The following is a 23433-nucleotide window of genomic DNA, read 5'->3' on the forward strand; positions in this document are numbered from 1 at the left end:
CAGCAGATGGCTGCCTTTTCCTGGGCCTGGTTCTACTGGAGGTTTCTTCCTGTTAAAAGGGACCTTTTCCTTCCCACAGTTGCCATACTGCTCATAGGGAACTGGAAACTGTCATCAACTGGGACTGTTGTGGAGGGTTGTGCCAATGAGCTTATAAAGGGATAAAATTAATATTGAGCTGAGTTCAGCTTATTAGTCTGTACACCAGTACCAGGCCCTTGTTAAAATACACTGCCCACTCCGGTTGAGGGTTTATACCTTGCAGTATAAAGAGCCTTAAGGGGACTGTTGTGATTTGGTGATGCATAAATAAAGTAAAACCGAACTCAATGGACTCCCATAGGTTACTGTGTAAAGGTTAGCTGATTTCACCTTCAAACGCACTGTAAATATTAGTAGACCTTTCCATATAGTTCAAACACAGCGACTTCACAGCTTAACCACAGCCAAACAGAAAGCAGCAGTCCCAACAAAACATGAGCTTAAGCTTTTATCACAGGTTTGCTAATTGACGTTATATCAGTTGGTCAATTTATCGAGAAAAATGCAAAAGAGCAACTGCTTCAGTTTTACCAAAGAAAAGAAAACAATTGAGCACAACATTTAATTTCTTTGCACTTCCTGTTTTTCCAACACCACCATGCTGGAGCTGGAAACATCAGTTATGGTGCTGACCCGTGTGCAGCCTCCAATAGATCCCCTCATTTCCTCCCCTTTTACCTAGCTCTTTTGTTTGGAACACGATCTTCCTGTTCATCCCAGGATGTTCCCATAAAAAAATTGCGAGCCTTAAGGTTTAATATTTTGACATGAATACTTGGGTCAAAAGGACTGCACTACTGGCAGAGACGCCGAATCTACGGTAAAAATGTACACACTCGAAAGCATTGATTTAAAGGTGGGTGAAGAAGGGAGCCCAGAGATTATGTATTAGTGGCAGATATAGATGTTTTATCAGGCGTTTCACAGTTGGGACACAAGACAAGGTCATAAATAATATCCAACACCTGACAAGTTACGCACAGCAGTAGTCTCAACAACGACAGGTGGCATAGGAGGGCAAAGCAAAGAGTGAGAGGAAAAACTGAGCCCAGAAAAAAAGACAATCAAAGGAGAATACATAACAGAGAAAGAGAGACGAACACAACAACGGACCTGTTTTAGTTGTTTGTAAAGAAAAATGCAATCTTTTGACACTTTGAGCAGAATATATGTTTACATATATTTCAAACTGTGTCATTTTGTAAGAGCAGCTGACACAAAACAACCTGTTCTGAAACAGGGAAGCAGGAAATGAACCACCGTCTTTAGCAAAAAATTGAAATAAATCAAAAAAACACAGGGAGCCTCGCTTCTGCCGATACCTGTCATACCCTCGTTCTAGATCTAACAGATTCTAAATGTCAGACTTTATGCTGTAAATCTGAAGACACTGTCTCTAACCCCACTTTTTAAAGAACACTGAAAAAAGCTCTGTCTGTGCTTTTATGTTTTTTTAACCCCATGTAAATTTTGCACACAGTTTAACTAAACACTATTACTGCGTCTATGCAGTTATTCTTGTGTACAGTACTAAACTATCAGCGACAGCACTAAGTCACTGCTAGGAATATCAGAGATAAAACAACTTGGCAGAATAGGTTCAGCCTTTTGGGGGGTTGATGCTAACCTCAAGATTAGAGTGAACTAAAGCACGACACAGAATCAAGGGACCTGATGCACTGGTATTGTACCAGTATGTTATATATATCTCCACCTGATGGCTTATGATATGTTTTCTAAGGCTTCATACAAATGTATATGTTAAACTGCTTAAGCTTTTCAGATGTCTTCATCTTAAGATATATATATTTTTAAAAGGTTTGTAATACATTTGCTGCTATTTGGCAGTAGTTTTAAACAGTCTACTTCTACAGCAAAGTCATCATCAGCTACATGGGAGCAAACATGTTATTCCAACAACGTCAGGATGCTGTGCAAATTATCAAATACAATGCAATTCCTTGTTCTTCATTTAATATCTATATTTAATTGAAAGTAATACAAAGGCAACACGAGAGGTTTGGAAATTAAGGAATTTGGGGATCAGGCAACAAAACACAACTAATTAGTTTAGTTTGAATGTGTCACAGAGGTCAAAGAGGGTTTCAGAAGTAAAGATGTGCCAGACTTCACTATGCCTGAGAAAGATAGGACAACAAGAAGAAATATATATTTCTAAATAACAAAAATAATATTTTGATGATTTCATCAACCATCCATTTACTTTTGCTTACCCTTTTTCAGGGTTGCAGGGGGGGCTGGAGCCTATCCCAGCTGTCTTAGGGCGAGAGGCAGGGTACACCCTGGACAGGTCTCAGGGCTAACACATAGACAACCATTCACACCTATGGGCAATTTAGAGTTTCCAACTAAACTAATCCCACTAACTGCATGTCTTTGGACTGTGGGAGGAAGCCAGAGTACCTGGAGAGAACCCACGCAAACTCCACACAGAAAAACCCTGGCCTGATGGTGGCACTGAACACAGGACCCTCTTCCTGTGAGGTAACAGTGCTAACCACCGTGCTATTTCTACATAACAAAAAAAAAAATCTTTTGATGATTTCATGATTGATGTTACAAAATACATTTAAAAGAGTCATAAAAAGCTAGTGAGAGCTTATAAACGAGGACCATAAAAACAATATAAAATGGTCATGGTCACTTTAAAACCAGAAAACAACAACTACAACTTGATGGGCTTAAAATCACCTCTAATAGCTGCACACAGTTTGGTCCACATTGACATCATGCATCTGGCAGTTGCTGCAGATTTGTCGGCTGCACATCAGCAGCACACAGCTCAAAGGATTTTACTGGATTGAGATTTGATGACTGTGGAGATCATTTGAGTACAGTGAACTCACGGTCATGTTCGAGGAACCAGCTTGAGACAGTTTGAGCTTTGTGATGTGGCTAAAGGCAGCTATCAGAAGATGGACATGCTGTGGTTGTAAAGGGATGGACACGGTCAGCAACAACACTCAGGTAGGCTGGGCTGTTCGAACACAAGGACTAAGGGACCCAAAGTGTGCCGAGAAAATATTCTCCATACCACTACACCACCACCACCAGCCTGAACTCCAGTTTTGGTGAGCCCCTGTGATTTAAAGCCTGCGTTTCCTGGTTTTAGCTGACATAATGAGGGGTTATTTGAGTCATCATATTTTCTCTTTTTTTCTCTGGGATGTGTGGAAAAATCCCAGTAGATCAGCAGTTTCTGAAATACTCAGACCATCCTGACTGTCACCAACACCCATGGCACATTCAAAATCACTTAAATTTAATTTCTTCCCCATTCTGATGCTCGGTTTGAACTTTACCAGGCGGTCTGGCAGGTACTAAAATGACTTGCCTGCAGTCTGGATCTTTCACACTTATGAAAGGAAGAATAAGACAAAGGAGGCTCAAATGAGAAGCTCATATCATAAACAAAGCAAAAGAAGGAAAAGCATGGATTCATAAATGAATATTTCTCATATGCACTTACAATTTTGGAGAAAGACAAAGTGTATGCAGCACAGCTGTCCTCTTACTTTAATGAAATGTGTGGGTGGCATCAAATTAAAATTGTCATAAAAGTGTGTTGTCTTTGTACTAGTTTCAGTTAAAAATACAATTTAATTTCTTTGGAAATCATTGCCTTTTGAGTAATTTATATTTTATACTGCATCCCCAAGGCTCTGTAAATGAGGCTGTAGACGATTTCAAATACTGCCTTTGAAATAAGATCTTGGCTTATACTGGTGAAACGCTGGCTCACTCCTTGTGCTCTTTATCACCATTTCGTTTTATCTACACGGAGCAAAGCGGGTGGTTAGTCTGCTCTTTCCTCTTTTGGTGAAAATCCACATGAAGACAGACTTCTCTTTGGGGTCGCTGAGCCCAAAAATGACATTCAAGATTTTTAAAAAAAGTCATAATCCAGAGTTACAAAGGTCAACTTTGATGGGATTAGATGAGAAATAATACATATCGGTCTCGGATTCAAGAGAACAGACAGAACAACACTTTTTTTTTTTGGTGACAGACATCTGTAGATGCTCATCCAGTGTCCTCGTGTCTCTGCGGTCACCGTCACAACAGACTTCCCTGCTTTAAATTTTCCAGAAGATAAAGGAAATAAATCATCTGAAACACCAAGGAGGACAAAAAGTACAAACACCAAGTTTCCTAACCACACAGAGTACATATACTCAACAACTTCAAAAAAAAAATGCCCGCTGAGTTTGGGGGAGAAAAAACGTTGACGGCTAGAAAGACTACTGAAAGCATACTGTTGTTCACACAGGAGGAAGGGATACAACGGGACAACAACGAGAGAGAGGGCGAGAGAGCAATGTAGAGAGAGAGAGAGCAGAGAGAAAGACAGAGTGAGGAAAAGAGAGAACGAGAGGACAGCTTCACTGGTTCTGCCAAACAATGGTCAAATATTACAAAATATTCTATTAACAATATTCACAAAGATCCCAGGCTCAGGACAGATTTGTGTCGGAAATTCTCAGCGAACGCCTTGTGCTTTTAATTGTGATGGTTTTGAATTAAAAATAGACTTTTTGGTTTCTACGTCAGGGAAATCGAGATATTTGAGGTCCGTCAGGCTGGAAGAGCCGAAAAGTGGGAATGAACGGGGAACGTGGAGAAATTCAGAAAGCTAGAAAAAAACGAATAAATATCTTTTAACTCCAGCAGAACAGGCACATGTCGTGTAAAAGCCTTGTAGCTGAGAACTTTGGACAGAAATGTGTGCGCTGAACCCTTCAGAGTGGCAGCTAGTCAAATATACCACATACTGAGCCATAGAGACTTTCAGAAGAACTGAAACACAAGTTTTCAATCAACTGAGGAACAAACACACACGCTCACACGCACACACACCTTCTATCCAAAAGATCACAATTCCTTTATCTACCCCCCAAAAAATAAAAAATTAATTCACATGCACCCATTCACGAATATGAAAATATGAAAACCATCAGTCTTTTTGGAATTTTTAATCAAATTGGAATAATATTGGAGCTGAAAAGGATTGGTGTCATATTTATCTATGGAGAGATTAGAACTTCAGAAAACAAAGGGGGACGATGAGGCGGTGGGTTGATTATGTGTTATTATTGTTATTCTTTTGTTTCCCTTTGAGGTTTCCTTATATCTCCTTACATCTCCAGCTAAAAAAGTCAAACTGAAGCGTAAATCATAAGAAAAGGTGCTTTGTGCACAGTGACACATGACTTACTCGGGGAGCTCACCACTGACACTTGGGAGACACTCACTCACTCACCCGCTTATCTAAAACGACTCCCTACAGGTGTTTCTCACTCTTTCACTCGCACACGCACGAACACGTACGCCAACCACTAACATGACGACACTGTATCTAAAAGCCATCCTCCGTCCACACGGGGAGTCCATGTCGTTACAGTACACGACCAGCAGAGGGCAGGCTCAACCAAGGCCAGACCAGGACTCTGAACGCTTTCTCTCCTCCATCGTTCTCAGTCCTCCTCCGTCCCTCAGTCTGTCTCGATGAGTTTTTTTTTTTCCTTTTTAATCTGTCTTTCTGTGTGACGCGCCTGCACTCTAGTCTTCACAGTGCGGACACCTTCACAACATTTTGGTGGGTGGGGCCTGCCGGCAGATGAGCATCACCCTCCGGAGTCGTCACTGGGGGCGTGGGAATGCTGATGATTGCTGTGGTGATCTGGCTGCTCTGGCAGTTCAGAGGGGCTGGCTCATCTACGCGCATGTTCAAACTGGAGCGGCTGAAGGAAAATTTAAGAAAGACAAGCAAGGATTAGGACAATCCACAGAGAAATATTCCTTTTTGTGAAGATTAGTGCCGAGGACAGAGTGAGAAATCCTCCTCTCTCCTCTTCGATGGCAACTTTCAGTGAGGTGGTAGCTTAGAGCCCTTTCAAAGTTAACAAAACCTGATGAAAATCTATAAAAAAATTGAATCACTAAATGGTGTTATTTGGTTATAATTCCCCAAAGTTTTTCTTAAAAAAAACTCCAACTAAAGCCAAACTATAACAAGACAAAAGGACAAAAAGTTAAACTAATTAAAATAGTTAAAAACATCACAAAAAAACCAACCAAAAAACAAAACAAAAGGCTGCACACAGAACAGCCCAACAAAGGCAATATAACCACTTTGACCAAACAGACACCAGAAGTACTAAAACCCACTGAAAATCAACTTCCAGCCTTGCGTGTCTATACAACACTTGTCAGAGCACAGGAGAAGCTATTTCAAGGGGATACTTATAATACTCTTTGTTTTATGTGTAACAGGCAAATACTCCAATTAGGACAAAACACTCCAATTGCTCTCTTAGCCGGGGGAAAATGAGCACACCTCAAAAGACATCTTAATCTCAAGAGTTTCACTTGAGATGTCCAAGTGTATGAGATGGAACTGCTTTGCCTTTTTGTTACCCTGATCTCACCTGGTGCTGAGAGGCTGGATGTGGATGGTGCTGAGCTCCTGCAAGCCTTGTGGGTGCGTGTGAGTGTGTGTCAAAGGCTGCATGTGTGCTGGGGCACTGGCGTTCGGTAAAGGGGTGTGGTGCTTCTTGGTTCGCCGGGTGCAGCACGTCCCCGTCACACCGTCTTGACTGGAAAGGGAGGGGCTTCGGGACGGGTAATTCTGCAGCCCGCCTTCCAGGTAGCTCTGCTGGTAATACTGCTCGTCCACAAACTCGTGGTTCTACAAAGACACAAGACGGGGAGGGAGACGGAGAGACAGGGTGTCATAAAAAAAATCATGTGAAATTTACAGCATTTATATTTATGTACTGTACATGGCTTCATATATCCTGACATTTTCTGCTTCGTTGCCTAGATCAATAACTCTTCTCAGAAAGTGTGATTATTTTTTATGTGAGTGTCCATGCTGTGTGTGTGTGTGTATGTGTATTACTCATGTCATGGGGACATAAATCTGATATGACCACATATAACCATAAAAAAACAGATCCCTGTAACATAAATCATTATATCTTAAGTTTAGGCTTAGGTTAGGGTCAGAGTAGCAGTAAGGGTAAGACGAATGGCAGGTTTGGTTAAAATTAGAGTCTCCAGGAAATTAATATAAGCCAATGTCCTCTGAAGGCCCTTTGCAGCCTCACAGGCTAGCTCTGAATCATTTTTCCATCATCACACTATATATGAACAATGTTTCACATAACTACTTTCACATGAAAGGGTTCACTCAGAGGCTGTGAACGTACAGAATTATCAGCGGGTTGCAGTTCGCATCTACACTGGACTTAAATGAGTATCACGTAGACATCATACTTTAATATACGATTATATATCAGTGTAGTCCTCTTTTGCAGTGGCTCGTAACAATCTTCCAAAGCTAAACTCGTATTCGCACTGGCCTTCATGAGATCCGTTTGCACACAAATGCATTTAAATAGGGACAGCTTGTGTGTGAGTCATGCTTGTGAAACAGAGAGCACATCTATACGGACATACAGGCATGTCAAGGGTGTATCATAAGTGAAACACAAAGTACTGGATATCACGCTTTGGTTAGCAGATCTACACACATTACGCCAAGCTGTCAGTTATTTTCACCCAATGAGCCCCAGATACAAAGAAATCTATAGATGGATGCACAATTTTGAGTTGTGTACAGACAGAGCCTCCTCAGCTCTGTGAAAGGTTACAGGAACTAAGATATTATTATGACAAAGAGCGAGCTCGAGTGTGTGAGCACTCACTGTGGTTTTCTCCAAGCAGTGCAGCAGGTGGTGGTGCTGGCTCTCTAAAAGAGAGGTAGACTTGCTTAAGCGTTTCTCATCCTCAGTGGAACCCTGAAACACACACACACACACACAAATACAAAAATAAATGTTATGCTATGCTTCCTTGCAGAGAGACAATAACTAGCTGTGGGAGGTGTGCGACCAACGACTGCCTCAGTACCTGATTCGAAAGGTTCATCTTGTATGGAAGTTGCTTGAGATGGAGAAGAAGACAAAGGGAGAACACACACACAGAGTTTACTAGTGTTTATAGTTCAGTACTCAGAACAGGCTGCTGTCAGGGTTCCAGTCATGCCAATCAGTGGAACATTACTATTCAGACCCAGAGAGGCATTTCTTTTAACATCAACTGAGCCGGCGCATTGATCTGTGCTGGAAGGGAGACTTCTAGCACAACTCGATGCTAATAGATATACAGTATATACAATTGATATAAAAATTTCCATTGTGACATTTCGCCTCCATTTGCGCTGTTACGAAGCCTTGCAACAGGCGACTCATAATGACTTGTTTTCCATATCCCTTATTTTTGTGTCTGTGTTTACTTGTCTGCGAGTAGGTGCTATTTCTAGTGCTGCAGTTTGGAGGTGAGTCAGAGAATAAGCGGTCTTTCGAGTCTCGGGGAAACTCGCAGATCTCTTAACAAAGTAAAGAGAGCAAGATAAGCTTAGCAATTCATTTGCTTATGTGTTCTTCAGTTACAGTGAAGATAAATGTTCAAATATTCGGTTTGTTTTCTTCATGTACACCTTTTCTAAGGTAGCATTTGGAGTTTTCTGTATACATAAGGATTTTGAATTCACCTATCTATTTATCCATGCTCTATGGAGGAGTTTTTGAAGAGCCACTACCCAGAAAACACAGATTTATTTATATTATTGGCAAAACTATTTTGCATAATAGCCTCAGTTTGCGCCTGGGAAGACGTTCTCTTCAGTATGTTGCCGAATGCTCTGATTGTACTTGTCAGAATTACGGCGGTGTTTCGCATGCAGACTTTCAATGCGTTGCATCAGTTTTCTTCCTAGCAGAATCTGTAATTCAGCTGTTTATAAAAAAACAAAGCCCAAAAAAGAGAAAAAAGTATTGCCCTGATCCTGCATGCTCCACAGCACCGCCGAGAGGCAAGTAAAACGCCATGTTTGGAAGATTTGTAGTAGCAATTTTCTGTTTGTTAAGCGGCTGGCTGGCGGTGTAAGCAGAGGTTTCTATGCTGAGAGGGTACTTTCTTGCGCTGATGACACCGCGCACCTGTGCTCGCGCTGCTTATCTGTACCTAACACAGCAGTAAAACACAGGTGTTTAGGTCGAGCTATTTCTGCCCTTCTCTATACATGCGACTCAAAGCCCATATCAGCAGTCTGTCTGGGGGCGGCTATGGCTCACCACCCAGGTGGCCACCATACTGTAGAGTGGAAACAGCTTGACCCGCTGGGTGACAAAACACAATGTTTTGCTCGGCATGGTACTGTATGTACTGTTGGTAAATAGCTTCAGTACAATTAAACCCATGTTTGACAGCAATTAAAATTATTGAGCTGGCACAGATCTTTAGCTTTGCTGACTTTAGGCATAAGCAGTCTATTAGCACTTTAATTGGTGCCATTTCAAAATCCATTCTGGCATGTGAGACAATACAAGAAAATATTTAAAACCTAATGAAAGCTTCATTTATCTTTTTTCTTGCAGTGTTATTTAACAGACAAGTCAATTACTTTTTTCAATTTCTTATTTTTTCCTCTGACGATTGGTTTACCAGCAAGGTGGTAAAAACACCACCCCAAACAATAATCTTCTTAACTCGTTCTTTTTTCCTTTTTTTGTAAATTTTGAAACTGGACACGACAGTCTAATGAAGCAGGAAGAATGTTACAGGCAATCAGAGCTCTGGTTTCTGTTAACACTGTTTAAGAAAAGTGTTAGGAAACCTTCGGTAAAGCAGATTTATCCATCAGTGTTAAATGTGCAGGCAAGCCGTATTCAGGGCCATATGTACTCATGTTCAGTGCTGCGAAAAGCTATTTGCCCACTTACTGGTTCCTTATTTATATTTATTACACTTCCATGTTTCAGATCGTCAAACAAATGATAATTTTAGAGAAAGGTAACGTGAGTAAATACAAAATGCAGTTTTTAAAGGATGTTTTCATTTATTATTGGAAAAAAGCTACTCGAACTTACCGGGCTCTGTGTGAAAAAGCAATTGCCACTTCTTGTTAAATCATGAATTAACTGTGATTAACCAAAATGTTTGGAAAGCTTACTGCAATTTCACTAGCCACAGCCAGGCCTGATTACTGCCAGACAGGCTGAATTGAGAAACCACTTAAAAAACAAATCTGAGAAAGTGAAGTAGGCTAAAAGATTTTTCTTTAGTTCATACAACTAACTAAAGAAGAGATGAGAAACAAAGTCATTGACCCTTTCAGTCTGGAAAGGGTTATAAAGCCATTTCTAAGGCTTTAGGACTTCAGTGAACCACGATGAGAGCCATTATCCATAAATGGAGAGAATGTGGAACACTGGGGAACTTTCCCAGGAGTGGTCTACCAAAATTATTCCCAGAGCACATTAATGGCTCATCCAGGAGGTCACAAAGAATCCATAAGAGCATATAAAGAACTGCAGACCTCACTTGCCTCAGTTAAGGTCAGAGTTCATGATTCAACACTAAGAAAGAGACAATAACAACCAGCTATTAGGTTTAGGAAGCAAATACAGATTACTTTTTTCCTTGCATTTTATATTTACTGGTGTTAGCGTTGTCTAATATTAAAATGAATTTGATGATCTGAAATACAATCAAGTGGGACAAATATGCCAAAAAATAAGGAATCAGGAGGGGGCGCAAATCCTTCGTCACAGCACTGTGGAAAAGTGACATACATGACTGCAGATAGCATCGCAGTCACCCCTCGTCTGTTCAGGCATGAATGTAAATTAGTTGCGTTATTTCTGCTACAGCTTGTGCACTGCTGGTACCATCCCGATTTCCACCATTGCCACTGAAGAGAGACAAAGCAACAGAGACACAGAAAGTGAGCGAGCGGGTGGAAGAAGCACTTGTTTTTGTTCTGTGTCAGCCTCGGGCCACTGTAGTGCTTGTGAACCGCAACATTTTTGTGAGGCAAGGAACATCCTTGAGTTGTGTTTACTTTTCCTGCTGCATTGCCCGAAGCTTGTTCCTCAGCTGGGCAGCTGGGCTCAGAGATGCTCACATTAGAAGTGCTGCTTATAGAATGAGACCACAGATAGCTGCTCTGATGGGATGCTGGCGTAATTAAAAAACAGACAAGGAAGGCTTGTATCTCATGACTTAGTTACCGCAGAGGTCAGGCTTTTTGTCTTGTCAGTTAAAAACAAAACACAACACAACAAATGCAAGCGTGTCAGACCACAATGCAACAGCGAGGTGTCTGTGCTTTAAAGGCGAGTCTTACCGTGAGCTCTAGAGCTTCATTAAACAGACCATTACGCTTGCTGTGGAGGAAGGCACTGGAGCTTCCTGTCTTGGATATTCGTATCCTGGCCAAACGGGCTTTCTACAAGAACAGAGAGAGAAAGAAGAGTAATCAGATGTTGGCGAGTGTCTATATCATAACAAGTCTCTGAATGGCATCATCCTGTCACCCCTCTCGGTTTGAGCTTCAGCACTTTTGCATGCTTGATATTTTAGTTATAGATCAAATCAAACATGCTCTACTAAAACATGCACTCTCATCTCCTGTGATGAATTCACTCTGATCTCCAGTGATACTTATGAATGATTTATAGTGACTACACGATTACACATTCCTTGGATTGAAAGTCAGTTATGGTGGGAGCCTGGAGCGGAGCAGGTAAATCCTGGATGAATTAAGCAGCTAAGTGTCATTCTGTATTTAAAGCGGAGAATTCAATTTATCAGGCTGTTTTTGTGCCGCTGTGTTAGCAGTTTTGTATTAAAAAAAACAAATCAAGAAAGTGTCCATTCCCATAGCGCGCCGCATCTTTACTCCTGAGCCACTGTGTTAGGTGTCGGCTTAAATGCATCTTTAGTTACCCGACTCATGCATCACAGTTAGTGCAAAGTCCACTGTCTCTTTCACTCTTTTTTCCACCCAAGTTGTCAAATAACTTGCGTTAGACAGTCAGCTTGAGACGAAAACAACAACAAGAAGAGATGCAATACACGGAGGAACGGATATACTGTGGTGCTTGCAGGGAGTTCTTGCACAGCTTTGACACAGAGGAGAAATTCTACTCCGACATAATGATTTTTGATGTACTGTGTTTCACCGTGTGTGTGTGTTTGTGTGCAAACATGTCCACGTGCACATCAGCTTGTGTATCCAGGGGTATGAGAAAATATGAGTGTCAGTAAATCTCTCAGTTACCAGAACAACTGCTTTTACTGAACAGTGTAATGTGAGTCACTCACTCCTCTAAGGTCTTCCATTTTCACATAAAAGCCAGGAGTTGGGTTTAAAACTCGGTGTAGCTACAAAGCGCCTGCTTTCGGTTGCATTCCTTTCCTGCATTTTAAAGCAAAATGATGGATTCATTGAAGAGAAATTCTTCGAAGGATAATGCGAGCTGTTTAAGTGAAGAGCTTGTTTTGTCGGGGCGGGGTGGGGGCTCACGCACCGCTGGGGGATTAATCGAGTATGCGGATGTATGTTTGCTTATCGCTGTGCGCTTATGCATGCACGTCTCGTCTTCATAGGCAAATTTCCATACATATACATGCAAACCTTATACTGTGGAGCGCCAGGAGGAATACCTGGCTCGGTAATGAATGGTAATTTAAGCTCATCCCCAGACTTTAGTTTCATTTAAAACACAGTAATGTATTTTTGACCTGCAGAAAGCTCATGCTGTGATTTGGCAATCTAAAACGAGGCAAGGGTAATAAACATGTGGGAGTGCACGTGAACACACACACATGCAAAGCAACCAACCTGCACTTTGGCATCTATAGCACAGCTCCTTTTAAACTGTTTATTTTCTCCTGTTCTCCTTCATGATTATCTTTCTCTCGCTTTCTCTCTGTCATCCTTCTTCCGGCTCTCCTTGACAAGTTTTCCTCACTCTCTTTGTGCCCTCTCTGTACATTTGTGCTGGCACAGCATTCCCACAGGCCTTTAGAATAACCCTTCTTTATGTTCAGGTATTGTACTTTGCCAGTGGTATCGTCTCTCTAGGGTGACCATGCAAACCGAAGGCCTGATATTGTGGCAGTGGTTGCCAGGCACTGCAGGGCTAATAGAGGGGATGTTGAGAGCTTGTCCCGCTAGATTGAATCTGCTTTTTCAGGCCCCTGATAGATTCCCAGGGCCTCTGGGACCTGGGCACTTGTGTCTAGGCTCATCTGTGCTTTCAGGTAGAGTCAGGGCACAACAGATTGAGCCTGAATTGCTGTTGAAGCACCACTGAGAACACAGAGTGCAAAAAAGGCAATGGATAGAGTGTCCTCGTTAACACCAGCATATTGCAACGTGGAGTATTAAATAGCCAAAGGTATCAGCTTGCATAGAAACATAGACAGTCACACCATAAATACACTACAAAAAAAGCATGTTTAGTGAAATGAAAGAGAATAAACTCTTTGGAACACAGGTTCACACAAACAACAGCTTTCAATGCAAAACATGTCTGTTTGCTGTACAATTAAATGATAGGTCCCTGATTACCATTATAAAACGCACCATTGGTAAATAAATAATAGTCTCAGGAGGGTCTGAACTCATGCAGTCTGTCTCATGAAGAGATTACTGGAATTTTAGAGCCCTTGTTTGAAGAAATAACCATGAATGCCGCCTGCAGGAAGTGTTAGAAGTTTAGCTCTGTGGCCTACTAAGATGCTAATTCCAAGACACGACTCTGCCTCATTTCCAATGGCTGCATGGTTCTTGAAATTTCTTGACATTTTTATTTTCTTCATTGTTAGCTGGAGTGGCAGTGTCTGTAGGAGTGACCAGTCTTGTGACACAGTTTACAAGTCACAGAGGGACAATTGTTAGCAGTGGTAGTAAAAAGCAAGGACCAAACCTCTATCTAAACCGATGCAGATACATGTAGATGGTGGTTAATGTGCAGTAACTGACATGCTACCTAGTCCCGAGCCTGCAAAATGACCCTAGAAGGAAAATCTTTCTAGGTGCATGTTTGTTTAGAACAATCTTTAGGAAGCTACGGTGCAGGTTGTGTGTTATTGTCTGTCAGTCACGCAGGCCTTAGCAGGAAAACTAAGGCTTTTATTCAACACTCGTAGCTATTGTAATGTCTAGCAGGCTGCTATGTGGCTTTTAGTCAGTGTAACCATCTATATACAAGAAACCCTTTTGCTCTATGCAAATATGGTTTAAAACAAAACAATTTGATTTGACTATGGAAACAGGTTATCCATCTTTGCAGATAGCAAATATGTAGCATTCAGAGGGATTAATGCACAGACAGTGGGTGCTGTTGTGAAACCAAAAAAGTATAAGCTATAAACTTCTCATGCGATTTACGTTCGCTGTAGTAGACAAAATGCAATTTAATTCCACTTTAACTTTAAATGCATCAACCCAGGGAAAAACAGTAGCTTTCAGAAATCCAACATATTTTAACACTTGCCAGAATACTGATGCTCAATACTGCTGACTGAAAGAGTCCAGATGTTTCCACACACCCAGAGGCCAATAAACTGATCCAAGCATCCTTTTTTACTCTTTGTTTTCCTCCTTTCTGCCACGAAGCCCCAATTTAGGATCAATCACACTTTAAAGATTATAGTTATAGGATCCAAGCCAGCAAAACGCTCCATTTTACACAATTTGTTGCCAGCTGACGGATCTAACCTGGCATATCCTCAAATGATTAAAAAACGCTGCATATCCACTCAGCGCCCGTGAAATGCTCCACTGAGCAGTGCCAGGACGTTTTTTCAGAAGTTCATCTTTTACTTGAATGTGAAAGTTAAAAAATTCATGGCACCTTGTGAGTTACAGCCTTGCTAGACTGCTGGTATAGTAACTGGCTAAGTGAAAAGTGGAGCAATCGAGCTATGAGACCAGATTAGGTTCTGCCTCAGGCCAGCCTTGGAACCATGCAAGTGAAAAAGGAGACCATCTGATGAGGAAGCACAAACACACACACACACACACACACGTATATATATAAATAACTGTGTAAGAGTCTTATTCTGTTTTGCAGCTGCCACTCATCTTAAGAGTTGCTTTTATACACGCTGACATTCCTGCCACAAGGAAAGAAGTCCTTTACTTCCTCTGAGGTATGTTGCTGTATGATAACACATACGCAAAGAGGAAAAGCGACAGAGACAAATACAGCAAGAGAGCCAGAGAGCAAATAGATGTGAAATTTAGAAAAAAAAACCCTGACTGTTAGAAAATCCATTTGGGACTCGGCAGAGACAGGACACTCCGGACAATCGGGAGATTGATTCCAAGGAAATCGAGTCCTGTGATAGCTCTAGCCCCCAGATATCTGTAGCAAAGACAGCTTAACCCCAGACTAACACTACTCAGAGACAAAATACCTTTGCTAAGCCTGGATTACCGCCTGTTTATAAAGAAAGGTACGGCTCCACTCTACAGGCTGCTGTGATGCTGATGTTTTCTTTTTTCTTTTTTTTTTATTAAGGACATAATTCACAACAGCACTCTTGACCTCCTCGGTGAAGTCTCCCATCAGCATTGGTCTGTCTTCTTGCAACGTGCAGACGACTTTATTGATTGTCTAGAAGGGCAAAACACTCTCAGCCAGAAGTCATCTCCACCTTTTGACTTCAACCTTCTGAGTGCGGGCTAAAAACAATAGTGAGATGATTTAGACTACAGGGAGTGGGAGCCAGCAGGAGGGAGTGAGTGAGTGGGATGGTTTTGTTTTGTTTCTGCCATGTTAGCCTGAAGCCAGTTTAATACTCATAAACTGCAACGTAGCAATTTTAATACCCACCAAGTTTGAAGACAGCTGGTTCAACTTGAACTACTTTGCAGCCAAAGTGATAAAACAGAGAAAAAACCCCCTGAAATGTCACAGAAACGGGGATAATACTGGAGAAATAAACATTGTGAATCTCATTTACATATGAAAGCATTTTCTTTATATATTATGAACAAAACAATTGTTAATGCCACTAATCCTCATAAACTGCTTGAAATAATCACACAAGGCTTCGTTCTACTGAGTTTCTATACATTTAATTTGGTCTTTTGAGTATAGTAGCTTTGCAGTAGCTTTATAGTAACTCGTAGTATAGGTATAAACTGGCTTCAAGTACATTTGACAGGAAGTAGGGAGATAATATTCACAGAGCCACGGGGGAATCTAGGAGAATACCATGGGTACATTTAAAAGTTAAGCTAGATTAATTCCTTCGTCCTTTTTCTATTCTGTGTCACTTGCCCTTTATGTTTCTTCATTTAAACCTTCCCCTCTTTCAGGCATGTTATATCTGAAATTGTAATTTGTCCTACCTAAGGATACTAATACCTTTATGCAAATAATCCCAGAGAAGAACTAATGCAACCGCTGCAGACCGGACTCTGTTTTTTGAGCCCGTTAGGAAACGACTGAAAACCGATGCAAAACAGAAACAGTGACACTGGAGACTAGAGGGAGGCAGAATAGACAAGCTAATGTCTGTGTCTCAGCTGTGCAGCTGTGTGCTTCCTCTCGCCACATACAGCAACTAGTGGCATCCTCATGCATCTTTGCTTTGTGCGGTAAGATAGATCAGGGGCTGTCTCTCTGCCACCACCCAGATGGATGGCTAATTGTAATGGGAGCCCAGAACAGCTAACAATTAGACTCGAATGAAGATGGATGCGAACAGGGGGGGTATGACAAGAGCAAAAAAGCACCTAGATCTGGGGGGGGCAGAAGGCGGAGAAAGATACGAAGAGGACAGCAGATGCTGGAAAACGCACTTTCTTCTCCTTAATAATTCCTCCTCCTCCCTGTTCCCCCATCTGCTCTCTCTTTGTCATTTAAGTACTGTAAAAGCTAATCTCAAATGGCTATCCCATTTTACTCTCAGTTAAACATAGCCTTATTCTAAGAAATGATCTGAGGAAGAACAGATTTTCTGCGAAACAACCATTTGCTGATAATAAATGTGGAGGAAATGACATTTTGCTATAGTAAATGACCAGTAACACTTGCTAAATGGTTGGTTAAATGACAGAGAAGGTCATATGTCATTTGCAGTAAAGAACACTACATGTTACATAGATGGCAGTAATGGGCTATTAAATGATATGGCATGCATAAGTAATTAATGGCTCTAGTTGGACATTAGGAATCAGACTTGTGAAAGCAGTGACAGAGTGGTCTATACAATGAGAATTATTCATCATCTGCTGAGGATAACATCTTTATTAAGTAACAGATGGCTCGATGGCAATCTAATGTGCAATGTGCAGAAAACATGTCAGTAGCAGTTCTTAAAAAGGTCAGTAAAATCCTGAGTTGCTACAGCTTATCACCAGGTTGCCAACAATGCCGTCATCGGGTGTATCATCTCTTATCATTTAAGCACGTAACTTAAACTGGAAGCATCTTTCCTTCACTTCTGATCCATCTAGTCATGTATACAGTTACTGAGATTGATGCTCATATTAAACACAAAAGGCCAAAGTTTCAAATAATTAGGTCAGTGTATATACATGTATATACAGAGAGCAGGCTAAAAACAAAAGCTCATGATTCGGACTAGTCTACATTCCCAGTTTCCCACCCAACTTCTGTTTTAATCTTCTGTCTGTGAGGGGCAGCCGATCAAAAGAAAGTGAGCTGAAATGGACTTATTGGGAGACAAGCTAAAAAGGCTAGTTTCCAGGCTGAATCAAGTTCCAGTATAAAACAAAGATGATTTTAAAATTTTAATCATGGTGTTTGTAGCAAAGCTACCCTCATAAAGAGCTTTATTCTACATGTCTCATTCACACATTCATACAAGCACACCTAAGTGCTTTCTAACTTACATGAACACACATTCATACTCTGATGCTGCATCGAAGAGCAACTTGGGGTTAGTATTTTGCCCAGGAGACTTTGGCATGCAGACTGGAGCAGCCAGGGATTGAACGACCAGCCTCCCAATTAGTAAATGACCTGCTGTAGCTCCTAAGCTACAGGCATTCCAATAGAGTCAGAGAATAAATATATTCAGCTAGAAGTAAGTATAATACATTTATATTAAAGCACAGCTGAGCGCTGGGCAATTGAGATGTAAACCTTACTGCTGTCAAAAGACCTGACAGAGAACCACAAATTTATTACCGCCTATATAGGCCTTAAAATATCTGTTGTGGATTTTTAAGTGATGCAACCAATGACAGCAAATATTTGCAACTTTAAACAACAAATGTCACCCTCACAGGGATGCAGTGAAGAACGCAAAGCATAACATTAGGATTTATGGCCTTGGAAACATGTTTTATATGAAATTTTATCTGATGGCATTGGCTTTCTATAGAAGATTTAACAAAGCAGGCAGGAAAGGCGGCCTTATTTAAAGACTATTTGGGAACGTGAAATCATTTCAACAACATCTCCCACTAAAGCTCGCACAATATGTAATTCAGGATACTCCATTGATTTTGAGAACAAAAGCTTAAATGCTAAGCAACACTTAATCCCATGTGCTAATTAAAGGCAGGGATGGTGCAGACTGCATCTCCTAAATGCTCAAAAAAACAAAAAAATCACATTTGCAAATCTATCATCATCTTTGGCACTTAGACCTTGATTTTACCATAGTAATAACTCTCTCGAGGATTAAAGCATCCAGGTGCAATATCATTATGAAAGCACTGATAAGACTTTTTAGTCATGCTGTTATAAAAAGGAGAAAAGCCATCTATGGGATGTAGGGGTGCTTGAGCAAATCGCTGACCTCACGGCAGGCAAGCCAAAGAGATATTCGAGTGCCTGAAGGAGTCATTTAGTACTAGTTAATGAGAACAGCACTGTCATGCTACAGTGGTTTGTTGGTGGGTACTTGAAGAGTTATGGGGGCCTTGTACTGGGTGATGTTCGGGACACTGCACCACACTGCAGCTCAGAGAACAGCTAAGGTCACTCAGATTAACGCCTGACAGGAAGTATGGCTTTTGCACCCAGACATGCACGTATATGCATACAGATGTGCACATATGCAGACAGACATACACCTTCCTTCCAGCAAGCATCTCAGCTGGGTAATAGCTATTTCAGGAAAGAACACAGCATCGGGACAAACACTGCCTCCAGCTCTACCCTCTGCCTATGCTCCCTCTGCTTCCCCTGCTCACCCCTTCCCTCTGGCCTTCCTCCTCACTGCTCCTCTGCTCTCTCTTTTCCTCACCTATACATTTCATCCTCTTAAACTGCTTTTCTGGCTAATTTTCTGACTTTTCAGCCATCCTTCCATCCTCTCTTTGTCTCTTTTCATCCTTGCACCTGCGGTCATGTCACCACGGAGGCTTGCTCAGCAGACAAGGTTACAGTTAGCTAAGACTGGGTGGTGGGCAGCCCACAGTTGGAGAACTTTAAACAGATTTAGAGAATGTGTGCTGAGATGGATTGCATTAATCACAGAGAGGGTGAGAGAAAAAGGGGGACAGGGAGGGGTTAGTGGTAATGGATGGAGGCAGGGGAGTAGAGATGAGTGAAAAGGTCTAACAAACAAGTGAAGGGTGTGAGGGAAAAAGCCTTAGTTGGAGAGGTGTGAATGGCAGTGATGAGAGAAAGGAATGGACTCTGAAAATATGTGTCAGTGTGTGTACTGTATGTTTGCCAGCTCCAAATAAACCCACTATCTATCTCAGGAGAATAGAAATGGTCAGGTTTGCCCGCAAACTATGATTACTGGCCCAGTTTTGTTTGTGAGCCAACCGATGCTGCTACCCAGTTTCGCTCATGGACACCGCACATCGCGATTTTAAAAAGGTCTTGGGCTAGACAGGATCTTTAAACCATCTACCGTTTAAGTTTCCATAATCCTGTTATAAATCTGTGTCTGAGTGTGTTTTTTTATTGCTATACTTACAAGGATGAAATCTCACAAGGACGGACTGAAAGAGAAAATTATGCAAATAGGGGAAATTGCTGATATTCACTTCTTTGACAGGCTATCTTAGGATTTAGGATGGGGTTTTTTTGGATGAGATTTGAGTAATGATAACATTTAGCTTGTGGATTTAAAGGACTACTTTGGTTTGAGGGAACTGATATTTTACATAATAATAAGAGCTCTTCCTAGGTGAACATAAAATTATTGCAGGCCATGGATATCTAGGGGGCAATGAAAAAAAGTCATTAACATGGCTTTAAAACCTCTGAAAATCTTGCCTTTTCACTCTCAAATTACTATAATATTGATAATTCAAATATACAAAAAGTCAAATAATCTTCGTCTTTAGGACTGAATGTTTGTGATTTGATCAGATTTGTTTCGCAATGGGAGCAAGATTCACCAACCGTAAGATGTTTAATTTTCACTCTGGTGTCACTAATCATAATAACAATAATACTTTATGAAGGTTTTATACTGTATGTTGCAGCCAGAGCCTTTATTTATGTTAATAAATCTCATACTAATGCAGAAGTTTGGCGTTAGAGATGGAAAATCATTTTTGTCTGGTGTTTATATAATCGATCTGTTAATACTGCCATAATAAATGTGGTTATTAATGATACAGCCAAGTGAATAACACTTCCCAGAGTTTAAACAAGGCAACATCAGTTATTCTTATCATTCGTTACAATGGCCATTATTACAAAAACCTTAAAAATGTAAACTGATTTAAAAGTTCTATTTAATTGATTCTTTTCCCAGGCGGAGAAATTAATTCTGAATAAAGGAGCAGGCAAAAATCTCTAAACGTTTTCACACATTTGCCCCTTTGTTCGGACTCCAGCCACGATCCTTTCTATGCACTACCTATTAAAGTACATGTGAGAATGCAAAAGGCCAGTGTTGTCAGATCAGATGCTAAACAGTCCTTAACCTTCTAGTCCCCTAACATAAACTCCATGTAATGTCCCATTGTGCTGATTTGAGCTGATGTGAGAATAGCGCAGTAATTGACCAGGAGCGAGCGGTCGCCCTGTGTCTCTTGTCACTCTCATGCTCTGCTCAGGCAGTCTAATCCAAACCTGGCTGACACATCCTATCTCTCGGCGTGCTTCATGTGAGAAAAGAAAAATCCAGACAATGTCCTATTCTGATTCTTGCAGCATTTCGCACGTCACAACAGCTTACATCACCATGACACCTGTCGAAAGGGTTTGCAAAGTAACGTTTGGAGCCAGAGCCTAACTTTGCTGTCGATGCGATCGCTGCGAAATTTGTAAAGCCGAGATTATTACAGTCACGTTTGCTTGGCCAGTCTCGCACGTTTTCACTCAGCAGCACTGCGGCTGTCCTGAGGGAAAATTTTGCAGTGGCTGTTCGAGACCTCTGAGTTAATGAGGGATATTATACCAGATGTTCCAAAACTGTTTTCTGACCCTAGGTGGCTTATGAAATTGGGCTACATATGGCTACCATATTAAATACACTCAACAACCTTAGCCTGTCCACAGATCAATTATGAAAGTCAGAGACTTGGATTTGCTACATTTATTTAAAAGAAGAAAAAAAAACACTTGTGGAGAGGAATCGAAGAGAGAGTGACAGACATGATTCCCCAGAGGATGCTTGCGACTGTGGGTGGCTGAACTCCTCACTCCAGGAAAAACAGCTACAAACATCCAAGTTGCAACACAGAAAAGAAGTTGTGCTGTGACCGGACTCTAAAAATGAAATGACTCATAAAACAATTTGGCCTGCTCTTTACCAGACAAACTTACTCCTAGGGCTATAAAAACTGAAAAAAGTATAACCCCTTCTCTTTCATAATTTATCATGATATACAGCAAAGGCCACACTGCCATGTGGAAAATGACATTAGAGTTTAAATCAAATATGGGATGTTCTGGTAACATAAACGTAAATAAATGCAGCTGTGGGGGAAAAAAAGCTTCACAGGACTGAAATGCTTTGTATAGGATTTAGGAGAGGGTTATTTTATCCAGTGTAAGGAGGTCACTGACCTGCAGGAACATGAGAATATCTACTTAATGTTGCACAAAAAGACGAGTAAAGATATAAATACTCTGGAGGAAAGAATCCCCCCAAAGTGAATCTATTTATTAAGGTAATGGAGGAATAGAGAATTTCAGTTTGTATATTAGACAGACTATTAAAGTTTGACAATACTAACTGGGAACAGCGGGTACCGCATACTACTGCTAATGTGAAAATACTGTCAGTCAATGTAGATTATACAAACACGGTAATCTTAAAGGGATGACCTGAACCCTGTGGAGTCCTCCCCTCCTCTGAGGGGTGAGAGAGATGTCAGAGCTCCCCTGTGGGCTGGAGGTCTGGAGATCCAACCCTCTGGGACCCCGCTGAAGAGGAATAAAACTGTGTTCACCTGTACCTTCTGCGCCCGCCGCTTGTCTGCTCTCTGGTTCTGGTGATAGATGCGGCTAAAGTTGGACACGATGACAGGGACAGGCAGGGCAATTACCAGCACCCCGCTCAGAGAGCAGATTGAGCCAAAGATCTTTCCTGCGATCGTCTTAGGAACCATGTCTCCGTACCTGCGGAAAGTGACAAGGAGAAAGAGATAATTAATTTAGTAAAACACCATATGCATTTAATGAAATCTGTCTGCGGTAGCTCAACTTTCTAGTCAAGCACAGCCGACTTGAGGTCATTCATTCAAATCCCACAGAAGCACATGCTACTGTATTTCATGTTCAATTTATTTTAATTTGCCGGCTATTCATTCTTCCACTGCTTTCATCTTCTTTAAAGGCTTCTCTATGCTGCATGTATCAATGCCCACCAGAACAAGACTTGGCCTGCTGACTCTATTCCACCCGAAGGGAGAAAAAGAGATGCTCCAACCAAACCTCGTCTGTCACTGAACGGCACACTAAAGTCCACTGACTCATTCACTGAGAGCAGATACTATTAACCTTTAGAGAGGAGAAAGAGGAGGACACTGTATGCTGGGGACATTTCCCAAAAGTCATTTAGCCCAATTCAGTCTGAAATATTTGCAAGTCAAAAGCAATTTCATCTTCAGTTCAAAGAGAGACAACATTACAATAACTATATTAAATCTCCCCCCTTTTTTTTTCCCAGTGAAGAAGCCATGCTGTAAGAATAAAGAATGAAAGGATGAAAAAAAAAAACAGGGGATAGAAGAGAATAAATTCAAAAGCTAAAGAAAACACAACTTAAGCTGGGAAAGCAACCTTTATTTTTAATGGTGTTCATTTCTTATTCATGAGTAAAAAGAGCAAGTAATTTGTTCTTGTTTTCCAGCTAAACAACAAGTTTGACTGAATTCATTAGACCTGATCCAGCTAAGTCTACACATAAAACTTTGAAAAGACTTTTTCTTTATATTTAACCTTTATTTATTTGTTTTTCTTTATAGTCAAGAGCATGGCATTTGTGGTAAAGCACAGATGAAGATGAAATGGCAAGTCAAGCTATTCCTGTGCAGTAATCACACTAATGTACAGTACTTACACAAAACTGATGCTTAAATACTGTGTGCATATGGTCACTAAACCACCC

At 41.1% G+C, this 23433-nt stretch overlaps 1 protein-coding gene across 3 annotated transcripts in view; it reads right to left on the reverse strand.

Annotated features, from left to right (window-relative positions):
* Positions 1-477: 477 nt before the first annotated feature.
* Positions 478-23433, reverse strand: part of kcnd3 (potassium voltage-gated channel, Shal-related subfamily, member 3) — a 110017-nt gene continuing 87061 nt past the window's right edge. For all 3 annotated transcript variants that reach the window (XM_013273187.2, XM_005477976.3, XM_025901693.1), the window contains exons 4-9: positions 22274-22442; positions 11258-11359; positions 7978-8010; positions 7773-7865; positions 6492-6751; positions 478-5804 (exon numbers count right to left, since the gene is read on the reverse strand). In XM_013273187.2, the coding sequence (XP_013128641.1) occupies positions 5630-5804; positions 6492-6751; positions 7773-7865; positions 7978-8010; positions 11258-11359; positions 22274-22442 (832 nt within the window). In that variant the 3' untranslated portion in view covers positions 478-5629. The remainder of the gene's footprint in view (positions 5805-6491; positions 6752-7772; positions 7866-7977; positions 8011-11257; positions 11360-22273; positions 22443-23433) is intronic.

The sequence above is a fragment of the Oreochromis niloticus genome, linkage group LG20, assembly GCF_001858045.2.
Source record: "Oreochromis niloticus isolate F11D_XX linkage group LG20, O_niloticus_UMD_NMBU, whole genome shotgun sequence".
Classification (NCBI taxonomy): domain Eukaryota; kingdom Metazoa; phylum Chordata; class Actinopteri; order Cichliformes; family Cichlidae; genus Oreochromis; species Oreochromis niloticus.